At 40.4% G+C, this 18,415-nt stretch overlaps 4 protein-coding genes across 9 annotated transcripts; 1 reads left to right on the top strand and 3 right to left on the bottom strand.

Annotated features, from left to right (window-relative positions):
* Window position 1: 1 nt before the first annotated feature.
* Window positions 2-8,441, bottom strand: LOC109545287. 4 transcript variants are annotated; one of them, XM_019915885.2, is made up of 14 exons: window positions 8,188-8,441; window positions 6,956-7,226; window positions 6,639-6,899; window positions 6,371-6,578; window positions 5,984-6,055; window positions 5,042-5,363; window positions 4,523-4,975; window positions 4,228-4,470; window positions 3,979-4,173; window positions 3,543-3,927; window positions 2,517-3,389; window positions 2,321-2,459; window positions 2,022-2,266; window positions 2-1,964 (listed from the first exon to the last, which is right to left on the bottom strand). In XM_019915885.2, exons 2-14 carry the CDS (start codon window positions 7,173-7,175, stop codon window positions 1,705-1,707), a joined length of 3,876 nt encoding a protein of 1,291 aa, XP_019771444.1. In that variant the 5' UTR covers window positions 7,176-7,226; window positions 8,188-8,441; the 3' UTR covers window positions 2-1,704. The 4 variants fall into 4 exon arrangements, with proteins under 4 accessions (XP_019771444.1, XP_019771441.1, XP_019771442.1 ...); XM_019915882.2 differs by having other exon boundaries at window positions 2,517-3,927; XM_019915883.2 differs by lacking the exon at window positions 8,188-8,441 and adding an exon at window positions 7,878-8,105 and having other exon boundaries at window positions 2,517-3,927.
* Window positions 8,442-8,554: 113 nt separating this feature from the next.
* Window positions 8,555-17,688, top strand: LOC109545221 (dimethyladenosine transferase 2, mitochondrial). Of its 3 annotated transcripts, XM_048663759.1 has the most exons (8): window positions 8,555-9,249; window positions 9,310-9,463; window positions 9,576-9,715; window positions 9,781-9,927; window positions 9,983-10,131; window positions 10,186-10,314; window positions 10,368-10,512; window positions 17,439-17,688. In XM_048663759.1, exons 1-7 carry the CDS (start codon window positions 8,785-8,787, stop codon window positions 10,489-10,491), a joined length of 1,308 nt encoding a protein of 435 aa, XP_048519716.1. In that variant the 5' UTR covers window positions 8,555-8,784; the 3' UTR covers window positions 10,492-10,512; window positions 17,439-17,688. The 3 variants fall into 3 exon arrangements, 2 of the variants coding, with proteins under 2 accessions (XP_048519716.1, XP_048519715.1); XR_007280837.1 differs by lacking the exon at window positions 17,439-17,688 and having other exon boundaries at window positions 9,983-10,127; window positions 10,368-10,557; XM_048663758.1 differs by lacking the exon at window positions 17,439-17,688 and having other exon boundaries at window positions 10,368-10,557.
* Window positions 10,604-15,297, bottom strand: LOC109545288 (pre-mRNA-splicing factor ATP-dependent RNA helicase PRP16). The gene is made up of 15 exons (XM_019915886.2): window positions 14,523-15,297; window positions 14,277-14,463; window positions 13,951-14,223; window positions 13,749-13,893; window positions 13,462-13,697; window positions 13,271-13,402; window positions 12,988-13,215; window positions 12,705-12,929; window positions 12,489-12,646; window positions 12,180-12,428; window positions 11,834-12,119; window positions 11,582-11,778; window positions 11,279-11,528; window positions 11,026-11,226; window positions 10,604-10,969 (listed from the first exon to the last, which is right to left on the bottom strand). Exons 1-15 carry the CDS (start codon window positions 15,207-15,209, stop codon window positions 10,767-10,769), a joined length of 3,657 nt encoding a protein of 1,218 aa, XP_019771445.2. The 5' UTR covers window positions 15,210-15,297; the 3' UTR covers window positions 10,604-10,766.
* On the bottom strand, window positions 15,657-18,144 carry LOC109545292 (androgen-induced gene 1 protein). The gene is made up of 3 exons (XM_019915891.2): window positions 17,518-18,144; window positions 17,266-17,370; window positions 15,657-16,922 (listed from the first exon to the last, which is right to left on the bottom strand). Exons 1-3 carry the CDS (start codon window positions 17,674-17,676, stop codon window positions 16,485-16,487), a joined length of 702 nt encoding a protein of 233 aa, XP_019771450.1. The 5' UTR covers window positions 17,677-18,144; the 3' UTR covers window positions 15,657-16,484.
* Window positions 18,145-18,415: the final 271 nt, after the last annotated feature.

Genomic DNA, 18,415 nt, shown 5'->3' on the forward strand with positions numbered 1-18,415 from the left:
GAATATCTGCACCATATATTTAGATGAGTCGCTTTAGTAAATTGCCAAAGTCGAAGCGGAGAACTTCTTTAGAAACACATTTTGTAATTGGAAAAATCATAAAACATTTCAATAAATGTCAAGAAAATAATATACAAGTTATATAAACCATTCTGTACAATGCTATATTAACGGCAAAATAAGCGTATATACACTAAAGCTAATCGAATTAATTTACTCCTTAACTTAATGGCTTCTAGTAATATTATTCTGAACGATGTTCACAGTAAGCGTTTTTTTAACATGAGACTTTGTGCTAGATTGTACTACAGGCATGTCTAAGTTTAGTTTTCGACGCAAGTATGAAAATCTGAGCGAGCGATTGAATATCATTGTCTTATTAATGTAATTTCGTCTAGCATTATATTATTAACACCAAACATCAACAGAAAGCCTAGCACAAACACTGTGTGTAAATCTAAAATTGTCTTGAACCAATTTACTTAATATAGGTACTCGTGTATAATGTATATCTAATAAAATATAAAATAAAACAATCACTAGAAAAAAATTAAAGCTGTAGTAAAGTATAACAACGCAAATAAATATTCGGTGCGATCAGATCGACGGATAAAATAATTTTTTTGTATAGACAAAATGATTTAAAAAAATATCACAATAAGACAAATCATAAATTGATAATTGTTTAGCCAAATCAAATTAGCCGTCCCAACTAGATTATCAATGAACGTGCTGAGTGTTCAGATAGGAACATTGAAAAACTTCCACTGTGTTCGCAAAATAATAAAATTCCTAAACAGGTGTTTCGATATCTAACGAAAAGAATGTCAAGATGTTTAATTGCATTTTGTCGAGCAAAGTTTCCACAAACCGTCAATATTTATACATATTTTGCGATCAGTAAACAAACTTTGCTTGAGTGAACAATTCATATCTAGTTGCAGCATGACTTACAAACACAGTGTCCCAGTTAATTGATTACTTTGTTACTTAGTTCACATTCTATTCGAGTTCAGGTGGAACGCTTGCTATGTTTCCTTAGGACTCCAGATGGAAATTTTGATTTAAAAGGCGATAAAACATCGCTGGTATGCAATAAGTGCGTTTGGATAGCGGGTTTGGGACTGGTGGATAGAGTCTTTTGATTAAAATGTACTTCTAAAGGGAACTTTGTACGAAATGTACTTCGCAACTTTCGCCCGTTTTCTTTAGACAGTACAATAATAAATAAACATAGACAATATCAGCATTAGCGACACTCACATGATGTGCCTTAGCTGATTCAACACCCAAATATCTGTATCTAACAAACTTTTAATACAAAAAAATAGCCTTGATAAAGTGCAAACCAGTCTAAACCCGCTATTCAAGCATACCTTTATTAGTTTCGCGGACGCTTCTAGACAGGTAAATGCAATAATAATACTATAGAAAATCTCAATACCTCGTTAAAACTGCTGTTTTTCGGCGAGATTTTTTTTTTAACAGCAAAGACGAAAACTAGCCCTGAATATTTTGAAATTAGATGAACCGGGAACCTTCAAACATTGAATTGATTAGAGAAACAATCTGGCAATCGAACAATAGCAGGCAATGCAATGAATGGACAAACACAATCGACTAAAGTCTAAACACCTTAATACGTTTCGTAAAAATCATGGATGGGTTAGGTGATCTCACTACAGAGAGCATAACTGAATACCTTCATACTGTAGTGCCGTAGGCACTAAAAACTACACGGGTACTGTCACTGTCCAGAGTAACATCTTCAGGACTGGCCAGGTCCACTCGAACGCTGCCCGAATTATTTCGCTTGCGCTGGCCCCAATTGCTCAACGTCCACTGATAGACTCCTTCGTCTGATGGATTCGAGTTATCGACTCTAGTTGGTGGACTGTCCAGAGTACCAGAACTGGAGCTCATGGTGCCGCACGAGTCGTCACCATTTCGAAAACGGCCAATACCTGCAACAGAACCGTTCGCTTAAATCTGGTTTTCACGGGCTTTTAATTTCGACTCACCACTATCATCGGGCGACGCATGATGTTCTTCAATGCACCTCAGCAGGCTCTGGCAAACTTCGGTTTCGAGTATAATCGGATCGTCCGAGTCTCTGTTATAGATAGTCACAGCTATTTGAGCGGGATGAGGCACCGGCAACGGAATCACCAATTTATCGGGCAAATATGGTCTGTAGTATCGTTTCCAAGGCATCCACAGCGTCGATCTGATGCCTTTGAGCGAGTTGTATGGAGGCGAGCTCTCACTAACCGAACATATTCAATTCGTTGCCATTATTTCACAGCGCATCGCAACTTACGTGTTCTTTTCGGTCTTTTTCCCTGTCGCTGACTGTTTGGCTCTGGGATTGAAAGCCGATACTTCCAAGTAAGGCGAGTGGACCTGAATGTTTCCTCTCGGCGTGTACACGTTGCCCAACAGATCCGGACCGCCAGCACCTGCAATGGATTTAACAAGTTCACAAAGCAATCTGCATTAAAACACTTGCAGCTTACCAAGCTGCGCACACTGAACCATCTCCGTATATCTGGTAAGATCGGCCTGAGGATGGGCATCAAGCCGAAATGTCGTATCGGTATGATCCAGCGGCGTCAGAAAATCCAAGCTAAACAGCTCAGAGTACAGAAGCGCAGCCAGCCCTGCCCAATCGCCCGTGCTCAACGTCCTGCTATCCCAAAACTCATCTTCAGTGCATTCAAGTTTCGGCAAAATGCGACTTGGGTAGAACTTTTCCAGCATCATCGCTCCTTGTTGTATTGCGATTTTCAGCTCCAAAGTGGTCAGCTTGATCTTGCTTTTAACCGTCACACTCAGACCGGTTTGCAAATCGCGTCTTCGGCGCTCCAGCTTCTCATGCAACACCGATAGCAGATCTTGGGCCTCCTTTTCCAAGTTTTTATACGGGCCGTTTTTGGACAGCTGCGCGGAAAAGCTGCCGAAACATGCATCAATGAAATGGCTGAAATCCTTCTGCGGTTGGACTACAGTGCTTTCAACCACTGTTTGGTAAGCTGCCAGTTCATCCCACTCCATCTTGGCTTCAAAAGCCGCAAGCGCTTGCTCTGGGCTAATTTGGAAGTAGTAATCTGCCGCCAAGCCTGGCCCTGCTATTCTCTTAACAGCAAAACTGTCACACGCAGGTATTCTGCCTCGCTTTTTGATTATCAAATGGAACAGCGAAGCATCCCACAGAAGCCTGAACCAATATCGGGCAATTCCAACCGTTAGAATCGCAACGGCAATAACGGGACACACAAACACAGCTATGAAGATGGCTGCAATCGGCTGAATGCATCCTTGTACAGCTAGCCTCCAGAGCAACGCCTCGAACAAGATGGAAAAGCGATTTATCTGCGGCTCCGGGCTATCTAAATCGTATACAATGCCGTTAGTAATCTGAACCACCAACGTTAGCAAAGGCATCCAAATAACCGCGGTGAAGGCTATGAAGACGCTGATGTTAATCACAAGGAAGCACACTAAGGGGAACACAAACACCAATCCAATGGTGCCAAACAGACCTTTGAAGAAGTAGTTCCAAATCCTGTTCAAGTGCCTAGTGAAACCTTTGCCAATAAACCCGGTATCTGGTTCGGTTTCGAAATGCGTCCGCGACTTAGAAATGTGCCTCCAGAGGCTTAAAAGCCGCGAGGATAAAGTGGCCGTTAGACTAGATTTTCTCGGGAATAGAGTGCCGTTTACTTGGGACAATTCCAAGTCGGGCATGAACGGTTCGATGAGAAACAGGGCCCGCAACCCCAACGGACTGCACCACGGTATAACAATGCCGAAGAAAAACATCGCATTCCATGTCCAGCACCAAGTACGATGGAAGTAGTTGAAAATTCGCCAGAGCGGCCATCGCGTTGTGGTTGTGCGGACTGTTTCCTTTTCCACCAAAAAAACCTGCAACAATTTCAGTTTAACTAAGCTGCGATTCTAATCTTAATTAGTTACCGGTTGACTAGGATCGGATCTTGGAGTGGTTATACTAGTAGCGTGTTTGCTGAGCACTGTGGGAACAACATCAGACTGCCCCTGAAAGTTTCTGCGCACTATCCAGTTAGTAGGCAGCCAAATTTGAGTGGGCCATAAAAAACTCCTAGTGGGCGTCTTGACCTTTTTAAGCTCTCTTAGCAAAGCCGGTTCCCTCTGCAAAAGCCCGACTATCACGAACAGTTCTTCAAAAACTAAAACCATGTTCACCTCTTTCATAAAAGCCAAGTCCCTATTTAAAAAGTAAACAGTTTGGTGTAAACGTTGCGAGCTACACAGCGCCAAAGCCTCTTCGTGCGCGCTCCACTGATTCTCCTGACTAAACCTCTGTTCGGAATTTCTTAGTTTCGCCCTAAGCCAGGGCTCTATTCTAGATAGTATTGGATGGATGTTTCTCAGCCTACTTTTAACTTCTTCCTGAGTCTTGTGCAGTCGATGTTGTACATTTTCCACCTAAACAACAGAACAATAACAGACAGCCGATGAATTGTAACCATCAACTTACCGCTTTATGCATTAAAACTACGCTCTGCGCCTGCTGGACCAGCAGTTGAGCAATGCCTTCTCCTAACCCGTTAATATCTGGATGGGACAGAATACTGTTGTAAACTCGCTGTAAATATTCCTTCATCACAGCATCATTGACCTCTCTTTCGATATCCTCATCGGGCATTTTTTGAGCTCTCAATTCCGCAATCAATCGCTCTCGAAAATGCAAAAACCAGCCTCTCGTCTCTCTTTCCAGTATTGCTACTAAAACAGGCAAAGCCTTGCGCATTGAAGTGCGGTCCCACAAACGCAAATCGAGTTCGTATCCAGAAGGAGTTAGAAATCGGTACGGAAGTGAAACTGGCGGCTGGCTACATTCTCTAGCTACTTCGAATTTTTCCGTTGCCGCCCGACGCAATTGCTTTTTTATGTAGGAACACAACATTTCTAAGGCATCTTCATTTTCTACCTAAAACACCATGGGATTAACCTTGGCCCCTAATCACTTCACCAATCATATGGGGTGGTCGCTCACCCTGCACACTAATTCAGCCACCAAATACTTGCTTCGCTCCTCTCGTATTTTGGCATCTAAATTGTGGGCCTGCAAACTAGGAATTCCGACGAAAATATCCAAAATCCTTAGCAAACCAGCCAGCAAAGCCTTGGCGGCTTCCTTAACACTAAAAAACTGGGAAAACAAGCGTCCTTTAGCAGTGACGAATATAAAGCGCAAAGCCAAAGCCAAATCGTTTAAGAGCGAATTGCTGCTGTTCTCGGTGCCTTTTTGCAGCAGTTGCGATAGTTTCCAGCGATGCTGCTGCCCAGGAAAGTTCAAAGAATCGACCTCGAATTCCCTAAAATACGACAATAGTTAACGTTTAAGATAAGCGCGAAGAAAAACGAGAAAACTTGCACATTCTTCATACAAAATGCTACATTGTCAGCAAATTCGGCATTCAAAGCAAAACCAAAAAACATTAACTCTAAAGCCCATTTGAACTGTGATACTTGATTAGTCACGGTTTGTTTTTGCGTAAACAAACTTTAGCTTAAATTAAATATCACAGTGTATAAAATGTGTAAAAATATCTCTATTTGGAAAATCTAACACCAAAGTTGTACAATCCGAACCAAAAATGACTGCTGAAAAAATGGACAACGGTAATTTTGCGCAAAAAATACACCATTTTAGCCAAATTGAAAAAATTGAAAACGAAACACAACAAAAAATCCATTATCTGATAACGGGTTGATTAGTCGTTGTGGCTTTAAAAATAGATCCAAATTCAATGCAAAACACCACGTTTGACTCAACAGCAAAGCGGAAATGTTGGGGTGAATTCATCTATTTATTATTCACCCAAACACTGCATAGATTAGAATAAACAGTAACGACTAAAACCTGATTTTAAAAGCCACCAACTAACTCGTTGGAATAAAAACTGTAAAAGACATTGCACAAGTCTCAACATACCCATATAATCTAATACTTTCTAGTTGTTCCTGGTTCAACCTTTTTGGTTTTCCAAACTTATCCTTGTGCAAGCTTTACAAAACAATGTTTTGAGTTGATAAAACTATTTGGGTCATTTCAAATTAATTTACAATCAGATAATAGCAGTATTTTCAGGAAATCAAGTAAAATACTTGGTGGTATGTTCAAAATAAATGCACTATTGATTGAAACTTCGCCAAAAGAATAAAGATTACTGATTGAAGGATACCTTTATGTGATGAAGGCGAAAATAAAGGTTTTGCGAAATAAAACATGACCTGCTCTTACAAGGTTTTCCCAAAAATATCAGGTGTGTAATTCTGCTGGGATTTAGTGAGTTGATTGAATAAATACTGCAACACTCACCCCCGTTCTCTTATATACTCCAGTTGCTTGCCTGACAATTTCCTGGGTTCCCCCTTTGCATCAACAGCCACTGCGTCCAGCTCATCAAACGATGGCGCGATAAACAAATCCCTAAGATGGTATTTGTTTTTGGACCGCCCCAGAGAACCATCTGAAGAAACTTGGGAAGTTGGAAAACTATCACATTGTGACACCGGACTTGGGAGAACTGGAACAGAAGCATTGATTTAGTTTCGTTTCAGTGAATATCCAGTTCGATTGGACTTACTAATGGGGAACGTTTTCCAGTGGTAAAGGAACTGCTCAGCCACCTGCTTGATATTGTTAACCAGCTGCTCAACTTCGGGCGGAGCGCCAACCAGATTGATCTCGAACTTGATTGGCTCTCGCTCAGGCTGCAGAGCATCCGGCCCGACCAATCCGCTGTCGTGACTGTTCTTCAGCGGATACAGCGAGGTAGGGCGAGAATAGGGCGGATGCTGATCTACATTCACAACTTGACTCGAACGAAATTCAACCCTGTTATGCACTGTGGACATAGAACCCCACTGAGAAGCTGATTGAAAACGCGGCGAAAGTACTTACAGTCAGACTCAGTATAACCATCCCTCTCGGATGCATGAACACCGCTCTTTGACCGATGATGCCCATGCCGCCTCTCAGACGGCTGATCAGAGCCTAAGTTTTGCCCAGAATCTGATCGATTGTGTCCAGAACTGGACGAGCTATGACGGTGGTGAGCTCCAGATTCCACTCTTCTATGTCCTGTTGAAGTTCGGGAGCCAGAGTTCGGTCTGGAACTCATTGTTTGACTCCAACAGGATTTTTCGCCAGCAGGAAACTTCTCATGCCAGTTCTGGAGTTAAAGATTACTTGCCTTAGGGCTATATTCGTCTAGTAACCAGAGGTTTCAAAAAATGAAAAACCATGATTCATTTGAGTCATATTAACGGCTTTTATTATAGGGGGTCAAAGTTGTGGATTTTTACCGCATTTTCCACAGAGATCCTATGGTTTAGATGATGATTTACCACCCCTGATTTACTATAACGAATGATTCACAAGTTTTCAGATAATGCAAACGAGTCACAAATATACAGGGTGGTAGTTTGTTTGAGACCCCTTGGCGCACTCAGAATTTTGCGTTATAAATCTGGCAGTTTTTGAGATATTCAATCCGCACTTGCCATGTACATGGAGACAGTTAAGATACATTAATAAGTCCGATTTTATTTTTTGTGGAAGCGACAAACTTTAGGCATAGTTCTGATACTTTACGGCATGCATCAATTGTTTCGCCAATAACTCGAAAATCGTGGCAGATACGGAAATCAAGGCAAGGGCTTAAAGGAATATGTTGTTAGACTTCAGTGGCGCACCACAAAACGTTCAGGGTGTTTATATGGGACATGGCCCCAAAAAAAACGCCACCCTGTGCACTCGTACAACCGTTTAACGCTTTCAACGATGTATATCGGAGAGTGTACCCAACATTAACCAACTTAACTGTTGTTCACTGTAAGACAATGAATTTCCAAATAAATCAGCTACCACTTGTTCACAAGTATTTGGGAGCTTTACATCGTTTCAAGGCCAGATATATTAACCATATCGTTGTGTGTTCAATCACAACAACCAATTAGTTTGGCTCACTAATGACCCGAAAACATCTCATCTTTATGAGTTCTTAACCTAATCTGGCAGCATCAAGCAAGACTGGATATAGTTGGAGAAAAGTCCAGAAATAAAGACGAAGCAAAGCGCGAAAAGCATGTGTATATAACAATAAATAAACACTGCCAAAATAAACTGCATACCTTGTCCTAATGTTTGGTTTTCGCATCCAATTTTTTTATGTTGGCAAAGTGCAGCCCAGACTGGACAACGGCATGACATCTTTATAGCTCCTTAGCGGCTGGATGAACAATCCCGACTAACATTGTTACTGGACATTCCAATAGTACATAAATAATAATTGGAACACTTTAGTTCCCCATTCGATTCAGGTTTTTTCCAGAAAATAACACGAACTTTATCTGCTCTGACAGCTTCACACAACACCCTCTTTTGATTAATTCGCGTGCTGCTCTCTATGCCTTCAACGTCTAGTCACTTTGGATGTATTTGAAAACTTTTGTCATTTTTCCTACAAAAAAATTTAGTTTCTTCAAACCATCCAACAAAAGTTTACAACGAAGGCTTCGAAAATTCAGAAGGAATATTGCAGTTTTTTTTTGGCAAAACGCTGCTTCTGTGAGAGTTTCTCAATTAATCTTATCTCTGTCCTCAATTTTTTCTATGCAACTCACCGAACACCACAAGAAGACCTTCAAAGCCATTTCAAAGCCAAGCTGACAGGTAACCTTAAAATGTTATTCAAATTAAGTAAATCTTTAACTAAAACATTTAATTAAATGGCATGGAAATTATGCTTTAGAAAGACACTGCCAGCTAGGTTTAATGCGTGCTTTCTGTGCGACAGTGCACCCGCACTCGAAAACTGTAAAACTCCCTTAACAGAAGGGAAAGCGGACAAACCCCCAAAAGCCCCAAAACTAGACTATAAAGGCCGAGAAAAGCACTTGCAAGAAATAAGCAAATTTTTTCGTCAACACCCCAGTATAGGCGCCTATCAGAATGTCCTTCCAGCTAAAATTGTCCAGTCCAAAACATACAAAAACCCCGAATATGTATATTTGGTTAATCCGCAAGTAGCTGACGATATAGCTAAGTATGTGTTCCAAAGTATCCAGAGCAAAAACCACATCGTAGCTGAGTCAAACCCGGGATTGGGTTTGATATCCCAATCCCTTATTAAGCTGGGCATTCGCTCAGTCAGACTGTATGAACTAAACCCAGAATTTCATGAGTATCTAGAGGTAAAACGAAGTTTCTCCTAATCCAATCGAACTCAAGAGTAATGTTAATGTAATTTTTAGAAAACGTTTCAATCATCACAGAGTAAGTTTAAACATGAACTGTTTAAAAAGGACTTTTTCTCCCTATGGAGATATAATTTCATTGACAATGGCGACCAAGGGCAGAGAGTTACAGATATATTAAAAGGACTGCCTAAAAAAAGCTGGACAGATGGTAAATTCCGCTCATTAATATCCAGAGATTAATATATTCCTGTCGAAAATGGCGAAGCTGCAACTTTTTGGAATCTTCATTTATTACAATAACTTAAAAAATAGTTTTTCAGGTCCGGTTGCAACAGTGGTTGGAACAATGACCAGAAACATTTTTCTAAGATACCTGGTCAAATCCATAGTCTTGCAACGGGAGATTGCTACTTATGGAAGAGTGGATTTGTTCCTCATTACCTACGAAAAGTACTGGAATGTAAGCGGAGCTGTGCCGCAACTTGGTGCATAATTTATTTTCAATGTGCACTAACCGTGTTTTAGATATTCAATAAACCAAGCCAGATTTCTAGAGGAACTCAGAAAGCATGGGGTATATTAACAAACATTTTTCTGGAAGCTGAGCTGATTAAGGAGTACCCCAGAGAATTTTTCCTCCCATGGGAAATATCTTCGGCAAAGAAGCGCGGCGTTAGTAAAACGTACAATTTTAATAGAGCATGTACAATTTAGGAACTATTTTCAGGTGAATAAGTCAGATTCCAGAAACATGTACTTAATAAAAGTGACAATGAAAAAGGAGTTTTCATTGCACGCAGACCATTTTGTGCCATTTTTCTGTTTTGCCATGAATTTATATGCTAAGGGCAGCTCGAGCATAATTGCCACTTGTGAGTGAGTCAACTTCGCGCTTTTAACAAGCTTAAATGCTAACTATTGACTTTTTAGAAAATGGGTACCGGGATGCGGGGAATATTTACTTGTCCCACGACTAACTCACACTAGTTACTTTGAGGATATGAATGTTTTCACACAGTTCAAAGACCTTACTACTGAACAAGTTTTTGGAGTTTATAGGTAGAAACTCTTATAGGCGTGTTATTTCGCTAGCGTTAAGTTGAAAATTTTAGGGAAATGCAGTCCCATCCGAATTACCAAAGTAGTCCATTTATGGACATGATAGAGCAGGAGTGGCTGAAAACTGAGACCATTGAAACAACGCTATACGACGCGCACAGCAAAGCTGCGCAATAAGTTCGCTTTAAACTGGAAATGGTTTGTAGAATTGCTAATTTTCCTAGAAGAACTAGAAAGTTTCAAGGTATTTTTTTAATAATCCCATCTTTATACAAAAAAAACACACGAAAACGTCTTTGATTGGGATCAATCTTTATTGATTGAGAAAATGTACAGTCGGTCGAACAAACTCTGACGAGTTTGGAGTTACCATAAAACTAGTATGTAAAATAATGCTGCGTACTATATGAAACAACCGCCAATCTCAATTAAATTGAGCGGTTTCCAGCAGCCTAAAGCCCAAATCGAGCGGGTGTTCTTCGGGGAGTGGTTCCAGCCGATATGATTTCCTGGCCTTTATTCATTGCAGCCTCTTTCTTGTCGGCCGCTTCCTTTCGTGCCTTCATTTCCTCTTGAGCCACTTGCATCTGATTTTCCATTTCCAACAGATGTTCAGCGGCTTGTTTCTTCTTGGCTCTGCCTGATTTTCCTGTCTCTGTATGTGAAACAATCGGTTAATAACTTTGGGGTAATTGGAATTACACGATTTACCTTTTAATGAGAAGAACATTGGTCCCAATTCAGCCAACCAGTGGCCGTCGACGGAAGTCACGCACTGCATGTACTCTCTGGCCGTCATTACCAATTCGTGATAAACTACGTAGTCTGGAGTGCTGCCCAAACCGAAAAGGGCCGACGTTGGATGAAGGTGGCACGGCATCCCGGTACGGCAGTTCACATACTCACCAATACCTAAAATGAATTAAGTGAATCAGTTTTAATTACAATTGTATTTTGAAAGTACCTTTTAGTCTAGCAGCTTGATGGAAATATGCGGAACAAATGCACTTTCTAACTATATCCCAGTCGGTTCCACACGATTTTATCTCGAATTTCTGCTGCACCACGATGTCCTTCAACTGCTGTCTCACCTCCCTCACTTTTCGCATGGCTTTGATGTGAATGAAGTGTTCATTGCACCAGTGCGCCGAATATCCATTCTGTTTCCATTGGTTGTAGACGTTTAAAAAGGTCAAGTGATCGCTTTCGGGAACCTAAGTAAAATTCTATTTTAGAGCAGGGCTTGTCCATTGTCGAAAATATTAACCTGAAATTTCTCCCTCACTCCATCGGCTTCTTCTTCTCGGCCTTTGGGGCGGTAAAAAATCGAAGGAACCGACAGCATGGAGACGATAATAAGGATCTCAGCGGTGCACCCCATTTGGGTCGAGACAATCAGCATTTGACACTGAGGAGGGTCCAAAGGAAATTCCGCCATCTGCCTTCCAAGCTTGGTCAGAACACCTAGATTGGGAATTCCTCAATAAAACAGCCTTTTTGAGTAATTTCAATACTCTACCCGTATGGTCCAAAGCGCCTAAGATCCACAACTGATACAACGAGTTCAGTATATTATCCTGAGGTGGAGGATCCATAAAATGGAATTGCAATAAATCCTGAACTCCAAGGGATTTGAGCAACAATACCGTATTAGCCAGATTGGTACGCTGTATTTCTGGCACTGTGGTGACCAGCAGCTCGTCTTTGTATTGCCGTTCAGTGTAAAGCCGGAAAGCTTGACCGGGCCCTGTACGACCAGCGCGCCCGGAACGTTGATTCGCATTGGCTTGTGAGATCGGATAAATCTGCAAAAAACAAACAAATCAAATCACTAAGTGAATAGGTTCCAACAGTTTTCTACCCACCTGTAGAGCATCCATACCGATTCTAGGGTTATACACCTTTAGCTTGCAGTAGCCGCTATCTATAACGAAGATAATACCGTCGACAGTTAGCGATGTTTCAGCTATATTGGTGGCCACTACGCATTTTCGAATGCCTTCAGGAGATCGCTGGAAAATTTTCGCCTGAAGATCCGAAGGCAGTTGGGAGTAGATGGGCAAAATCGATAGTTCAGGCGCATTGTCGATTTCTCCTAACCGTTCTGCTAGAACCTATAGAAAATCAATCGTTTCTATCTTTCCTTTCACCAACGTTTTTTTTTTTTTCATTACCTCGCACGTCACTTCTATGTCTTCTTGTCCAGGCATAAAAATTAGAATATCCCCGGATGGAGGCTGCAAGTGAATCTGCAACGTTTGTTTTACTGCAGCATCTACATAATCCTCTACAGGATTCTTGCTGAATAATGTCTCTACCGGAAAAGTCCTACCTGGAAGCATAAAAAAATCCTCATAACAAATTGACTGTTTTAAGCCGCTTCCTCTTACCAGGAATAGTAAAAGTAGGTACATTGCCGAAAAACATGGAAAACTTGCTGCTGTCCATTGTAGCGGAAGTAACAATTAATTTCAAGTCGTGTCTTCGCGCCACTATTTCCCTGAGCAATCCAAACAGCACATCGGTGCTTAAAGACCTTTCGTGGGCTTCGTCCATTATGACCGCACTGTAATGGTCCAAATCCGGCTCTCTCAGACTCTCCCGCAAAAGAATACCTAAAAAATTGTTTTAATTATCCACAGTTGGCGTTGTTCAGAGTGCTCCTGAACTTACCGTCAGTCATATATTTTATCACAGTATTCTCTGAAGTGCAATCCTCGAATCTAATGGCGTATCCTATTTCGTCCCCCAAAGTTGTCCCCATTTCATCGCTTACTCTTTTAGCTACCGACATGGCGGCCACTCTTCTAGGCTGCGTGCAACCAATCATTCCGTACTTGCTGTAACCATCCTCGTGTAAGTATTGAGTTAGTTGGGTGGTTTTTCCGCTTCCAGTCTCGCCTGAAAACATCGCGTTTTGAGTCTGAAATTACGCCGTCTAGCAGCGTGTGCTTACCGACAATAATAACGACATTGTTTTCCCTAATAACATTCAACAGTTCCTGCCTAACTGCAAACGCCGGTAAATAGCGCCGCTGCTCGTAAAAAGATTTTTTCTTGGCAAATTCGCTGGAGGCCTCATTGTTTCCTAAAAATCAAATCGGTTTCAATAAGTTGACCAGATGAATCAAACTTTCGTTGTCAAACCTTTCATGTGCTCCGCAAATTTATGATCAGTTTTATAATCGGTAGTGTCATCGTCTTTGTTATACTTTTTATCTTCTTCGTCTTCCTTCTTCTTGATACCCATAATATTCCCGATTTTCGTGCCTCCTAATTCCCAATGCTTCTTCTGGGCCTTTCTGCGCTCTTTCTGCTCCCTAAACACTCTTACCAAATGAGAGCCCTTCCTTGCCACTTGAGCCATGTCGGACGTAGGATCTCTAAAATCGACAATTAGGAAACTGTTTCGGATTATTTGGAGATCCATTTACCTTACGGGGATTACCGGTTCCGGCTGCTTAGTAAAGACAATTCGACCATCAAGGAAAGGCGGTACAATGTTGTGGACCAACAAATGAACCCGGTCTATCGATTCTTCATCGAAATCTTCGTTGTAATCCACCGAATGGACCACTCCTGGAAGCCAATAAATAAACGTTTAGTTGAACGAGAGTTGATTATTCCAGTACTCACCAGATGTTAGCATTCGATTTCTCTCCCACAACTCATTGTCCTTATTGATTTGCCTTTGTTGAGCGCTTAATCTTTTCTTTTTCCTCTGTTCCAATTGCTCCTCTTTTTTCTTAGTGTACTCATCGCTCACACTTGAAAATGGGTTGTTTTCATCATCGTAACCCTCGCCCATATTGTACCACTCTCTGTCCAGCCTCCTCTGCTCTTCTTCCCAATTACTTCGCTCCCCTGTAGCGTCCCATTTCACTTTGCTTTCGCTTTCCTTCTCTAAACCTTTAAAATTATACTGTATTAAGATGCGTCTTCGCAACAAAAGTGACTATTACCTGGTGTGGCGCCTGTTTTCCTTCTGTCCTTCATCCAAGCATTATATTTGTGGGCTGGAGTTGCCCTTTCACTATCGTCCACAGGTTTTTTACCACTTTTCCAGTCTCTCCAGCTTTTCTCGTTTCTTCTAGATGACTCTGCGTCATATCTTGATTTTGCACTTCTTTCAGACCACTCTCTGTCTTCCTAAAAAATCGCCAAACAATTCTAAGCTAGGAAAATTCGACTTGGGCATAATTGTGTACCTTTTTATATGAGTTTGGAGTTGGAAAATCCCAAGTGGACCTTTTCATTGGTGGAAGATCCTCCTCTTCATCCCACGATGCTTTTGATACTGCATCTTTCACCTTCAAATTTGGAGTTTTGGGTTCATCCCTAAACCTCGGCGTGGTTTCTTCTCTATGTGAACTGTCCCCATGCCTGCTGCTTCGATGTGTGTCTCTATGCCTGTCCCTATCCCGATGTTTATACCTTTCCCTTCGGTCTCTATCGCGATCATGCTTGCCGCTACGACGTTCATAATCTCTATTATGTTTGCTTTTGTCTATTGAAGTTGCATAAACCCCCTTTGCCTTATATCGGTCCTTTTCCCTTTCCAGCAACCGTTCCCGCGCTTCTTTAGTAACCCCCCCTGTGTACGTGGGTGTTTCTTCTGCTGGCACCCTGAACTTGCGTTCATCTTTTGGCTTTTCCTGTACATGCTTTGGACTTTCGTTGGCAAATTCAGCGTTCTCCTCTTCAATCGAAAAGGACATTTTCCGAGCGGCGTCCTCTTGTTCCCGGCGCTTTTGCGCCGCTAAACGGTCTAAGCCTAGCAGCGAAGCCCTGGGTACCTTAAAAGTTGGTTCAGCGTCTTTTTTCTTTTTGATTATTAAACCGCCCGGTTCGTCGACAGCGCTACCCGCCAGACGATGAACATTTTCTTCCATCATGAATTAGAATCAAATAGTTTTGCGAAAATTAAATATGTATTTAGTTAATAAAATCAACTTAAATGATTTTCCAAACATAACCTTGTGGCGTTCTACGACTACTGTCAGCAGAGTCTTCGTCTTGTCTATTGGACGAGTGAGATAGACTCAAATGGATTCTTGGCTTTAATTTATTAATTTACAACAAATGTTTTACTTTTAATTTTTATAAATGTTCCGTCAATCGAATAAAAACAAATTAAATTAAGAAAATATAAATTCCTGCCAGAAATGGGGTTATCAAGTCGGCAGAATTAATTACTTTTTTTAACAAATTAAAGGCTAAACATGTTTTACATCAGAAGCATATATTACAAACTATAATTAACAATTGATTGAGGATATTGCTCCAAAATCAGCATTTTCGAAGTAAAGTTCTAAAAATAATACTGAAATAATACTTTCACGTTACTAAATAACATTTAATTTTTATTAAAATTCTACGACATTAAGGGGCTCGTAAGTAGCAAGAAATCACAATTTTATCAATATACAACAGCCACAATTTTCAATTTTGTAACACACAGATTGTGGACATTTTTATAATTGAGCACTTAAAGTTACCAAATAATCAACGAATTCTCCATTAAAATCCTAATTTCCACTATAAGTATATTGCCATTTAGAATATTAAAGGCACCACTATACATATCAGTAATATGTAGTGTTTCAACGTTGAATTAACAAAAGCTTCCGAGCGATTTTGCTCAGCAAAATATGCAACTTTGAAATTCGCTGCCGTATTGCACGCCCACTCATTGCATGCGCTATTTTGTAACCAGAGAAAAATCCTTACGCGTTTTGTTCTGAATGCAATTAATCACTTTACTACCGCCTATAAAATTTTACATCAATTACTGCTGTGACTAAAACCTAAGAACCGGTTAATTGCTTTTCGTGTCATGGATTCCACCGTTTTACTATAAATAACAGTCACATAAAAAGCGTGCTAAGTTGAGGTCACCTTATGAGCTACAGCCGGTCTTTTTTTTTTAAATATGGAACGAATTGATTGCAAAGATATGTTGATTAAATAAAGACTAATTACTTAAATTATTTCAGCTTAAAACTCGGTTTAGTACTTTTGGAAATACTGTGTCTTTGCGAACTAGCCAATAAATAATAAAATGATTTCTATTAAATCAAATCGTGCATTTACCCGACAAAACGTTATAAAAAAGTAAACATTAAAAAACTTTGAGTAGCAATTTTGAGCGCGATTGATCGTAAATCGTGTTATTTTTTGTGGGCCTTGGCTTTGGTAATATGCCCCCACCGAATGTTATTGATTTTCTCGCCTAAAATATACATCGCCACTGCAAAACTCAGGTTCCCAATAAAGAAGGCAATTCGTCCAGGCAAATCCAATACTGTTAGAACTCGGTACACCCATTTATTGGTGCAGAAATGAATGTAATGCATCCACACCAAGTAGGTGAGCATAAAGGCACATAATACAGACAGTCCCACCTTCCTGCTGGGGTATTTTCTGTAAGACCAAATGAGTTCAAAAAACGAAAATATTATCACGTTGGTGTGCACCAAATGATTGAGCCATCCTGGAAAGTACGGGTCGAGGGCTTTTGGCAAAATTAATTCCCTATCAACTGCATAGAGACCCCAAAATGTTACACTGACGAACATCGACACCGGAAAGGCCAAAGCTGGAAGAACCTGAAAATTGTCCAAATATTTTTAAAAAGTAGTGAATGATTGATTATCAGTGTTGGATGATGGACATTGGCCAGGTTATGCACAATATTGACCTCATTAACTTTCAGTGCCAGCCAGTAATAGAAAATATTGCATAATTAAATGCGCCAAGCAGCTGAACCTTACAACGCATTACACAATCATAGATAAGGCATCCTTGACTTTGTAATCAGTTAATTGATGTGCGTAAAACTACTTGGAGTCTAGTCATGTTTAAATCCCATGCAAAATTTGCTGGAGTTAGAGGAGATGTATTTAAATATGAACGGTTGCAATTTGAAATTCCAGGCATGAATATACTTACAAAATCTTTAATCTTCCGAATTAAAGGCCTCTTCTTTGGGAAACGTTCATTTGAGCCAATAAAGTCGTTCAAAACACATATTGTAAAAAAGATGGATTGCAGTAACTAAAAAATACAAGATTATAAGGCATTCAAATGTTTGAAAGCGGGTAAACTAATGAATAAATTTCCAGGTTTCTGAAGGAAAGTTCTATCCAATTCCGACTACTAGTAGACTCAGCAAACTTAAGTAATATATTAAGTGCTACTTACAGCATCCCAGTACGTTAAAAACTTCAACTGTTTTGTGCGAAATTTTGCGTCTCCTAAATCAGACACTTCAAGTGGCACGTTCACATGGAACCAATTGTAGTAGCAGCCAAACCAAAAGTGCCCTGCAATGATTAGATGAACCACAGTTGAAATTCCCATGTTTTTGCTTTGTAGAGCACTGGCTCTATTTGAAGCTATGAACGGGATAAATCACAGTGGAAATCACAATGCCAATCTCGCCAGCCTTAGCTAAAGTAAGACCTTTGATCAAGTTTAATTGGCGAGTGTAACGTGTAAAGGCTGATATGATAATTTGTTTCCTAATTATAATAAATAATTAGAAAAACTTCACTTTATTTCAAGGTTATTGTTTACCCGGACGCTTATCCATAGATAAAGACGGGTATCGACGATGCGCTTATCTATCTGTGGCGAACTCTATCCGCCACTTCTCAACTAGCAGCTCCAACCGAAACGCCGGCTATATCTCACCGCATAATATCTGTGGCGTTTCGATTCAAATAGAACTTCCAACCTATGTTCCGTAACCGGCGTCTAAGGCAGGGCTTACCTAAGCCTTACTGGCGAGTCCAATAGGTAGGCCCGGGACGAAACGCATGGTGCTTCAACGCGCGCCATATCAAAACATGATAAGGTTATGTTTTGTGCTCTGATTGAAGTCAGGCATTGTTGCAACACTTGTAACTATGATTTTTTTGTTTCATCAATCAATTGAGGCGCATCACACCGACTATTTAAAAATATGAAGATATTAAAATAAAAGCTAATTAAAAAAAACGTTTTTTTAACTTCCTAAGCAAATTATTATTTGGTACGCAAGTTATAAATGTTGAAACAAATCTATTTGAAAATAAGTACCAAAAAAAAACTTTATTTC

The sequence above is a fragment of the Dendroctonus ponderosae genome, unplaced genomic scaffold, assembly GCF_020466585.1.
Source record: "Dendroctonus ponderosae isolate FM_Combo_2020 unplaced genomic scaffold, Dpon_F_20191213v2 Dpon_F_20191213_2, whole genome shotgun sequence".
NCBI lineage: Eukaryota > Metazoa > Arthropoda > Insecta > Coleoptera > Curculionidae > Dendroctonus > Dendroctonus ponderosae.

Bases quoted from the DNA above. Each gene is read 5' to 3' on its own strand.
- LOC109545287 (XM_019915882.2), bottom strand. From the start codon at position 7,175: ATGAGTTCCAGACCGAACTCTGGCTCCCGAACTTCAACAGGACATAGA. The intron at 4,174-4,227 runs GTGAACATGGTT...GGGCTTTTGCAG, and splicing joins ACTTGGCTTTTATGAAAGAG to AGGGAACCGGCTTTGCTAAG. The intron at 2,267-2,320 runs GTAAGTTGCGAT...ATGTTCGGTTAG, and splicing joins AAAAAGACCGAAAAGAACAC to TGAGAGCTCGCCTCCATACA.
- LOC109545221 (XM_048663759.1), top strand. From the start codon at position 8,785: ATGGCATGGAAATTATGCTTTAGAAAGACACTGCCAGCTAGGTTTAAT. The intron at 9,464-9,575 runs GTAAATTCCGCT...ATAGTTTTTCAG, and splicing joins TAAAAAAAGCTGGACAGATG to GTCCGGTTGCAACAGTGGTT. The intron at 9,716-9,780 runs GTAAGCGGAGCT...ACCGTGTTTTAG, and splicing joins CCTACGAAAAGTACTGGAAT to ATATTCAATAAACCAAGCCA.
- LOC109545288 (XM_019915886.2), bottom strand. From the start codon at position 15,209: ATGATGGAAGAAAATGTTCATCGTCTGGCGGGTAGCGCTGTCGACGAA. The intron at 13,894-13,950 runs GTGAGTACTGGA...ATTGGCTTCCAG, and splicing joins AAATCGAATGCTAACATCTG to GAGTGGTCCATTCGGTGGAT. The intron at 13,403-13,461 runs GTTTGACAACGA...TTTGATTTTTAG, and splicing joins ATTTGCGGAGCACATGAAAG to GAAACAATGAGGCCTCCAGC.
- LOC109545292 (XM_019915891.2), bottom strand. From the start codon at position 17,676: ATGGGAATTTCAACTGTGGTTCATCTAATCATTGCAGGGCACTTTTGG. The intron at 17,371-17,517 runs GTAAGTAGCACT...TGTATTTTTTAG, and splicing joins TTTTAACGTACTGGGATGCT to TTACTGCAATCCATCTTTTT. The intron at 16,923-17,265 runs GTAAGTATATTC...GACAATTTTCAG, and splicing joins TTCGGAAGATTAAAGATTTT to GTTCTTCCAGCTTTGGCCTT.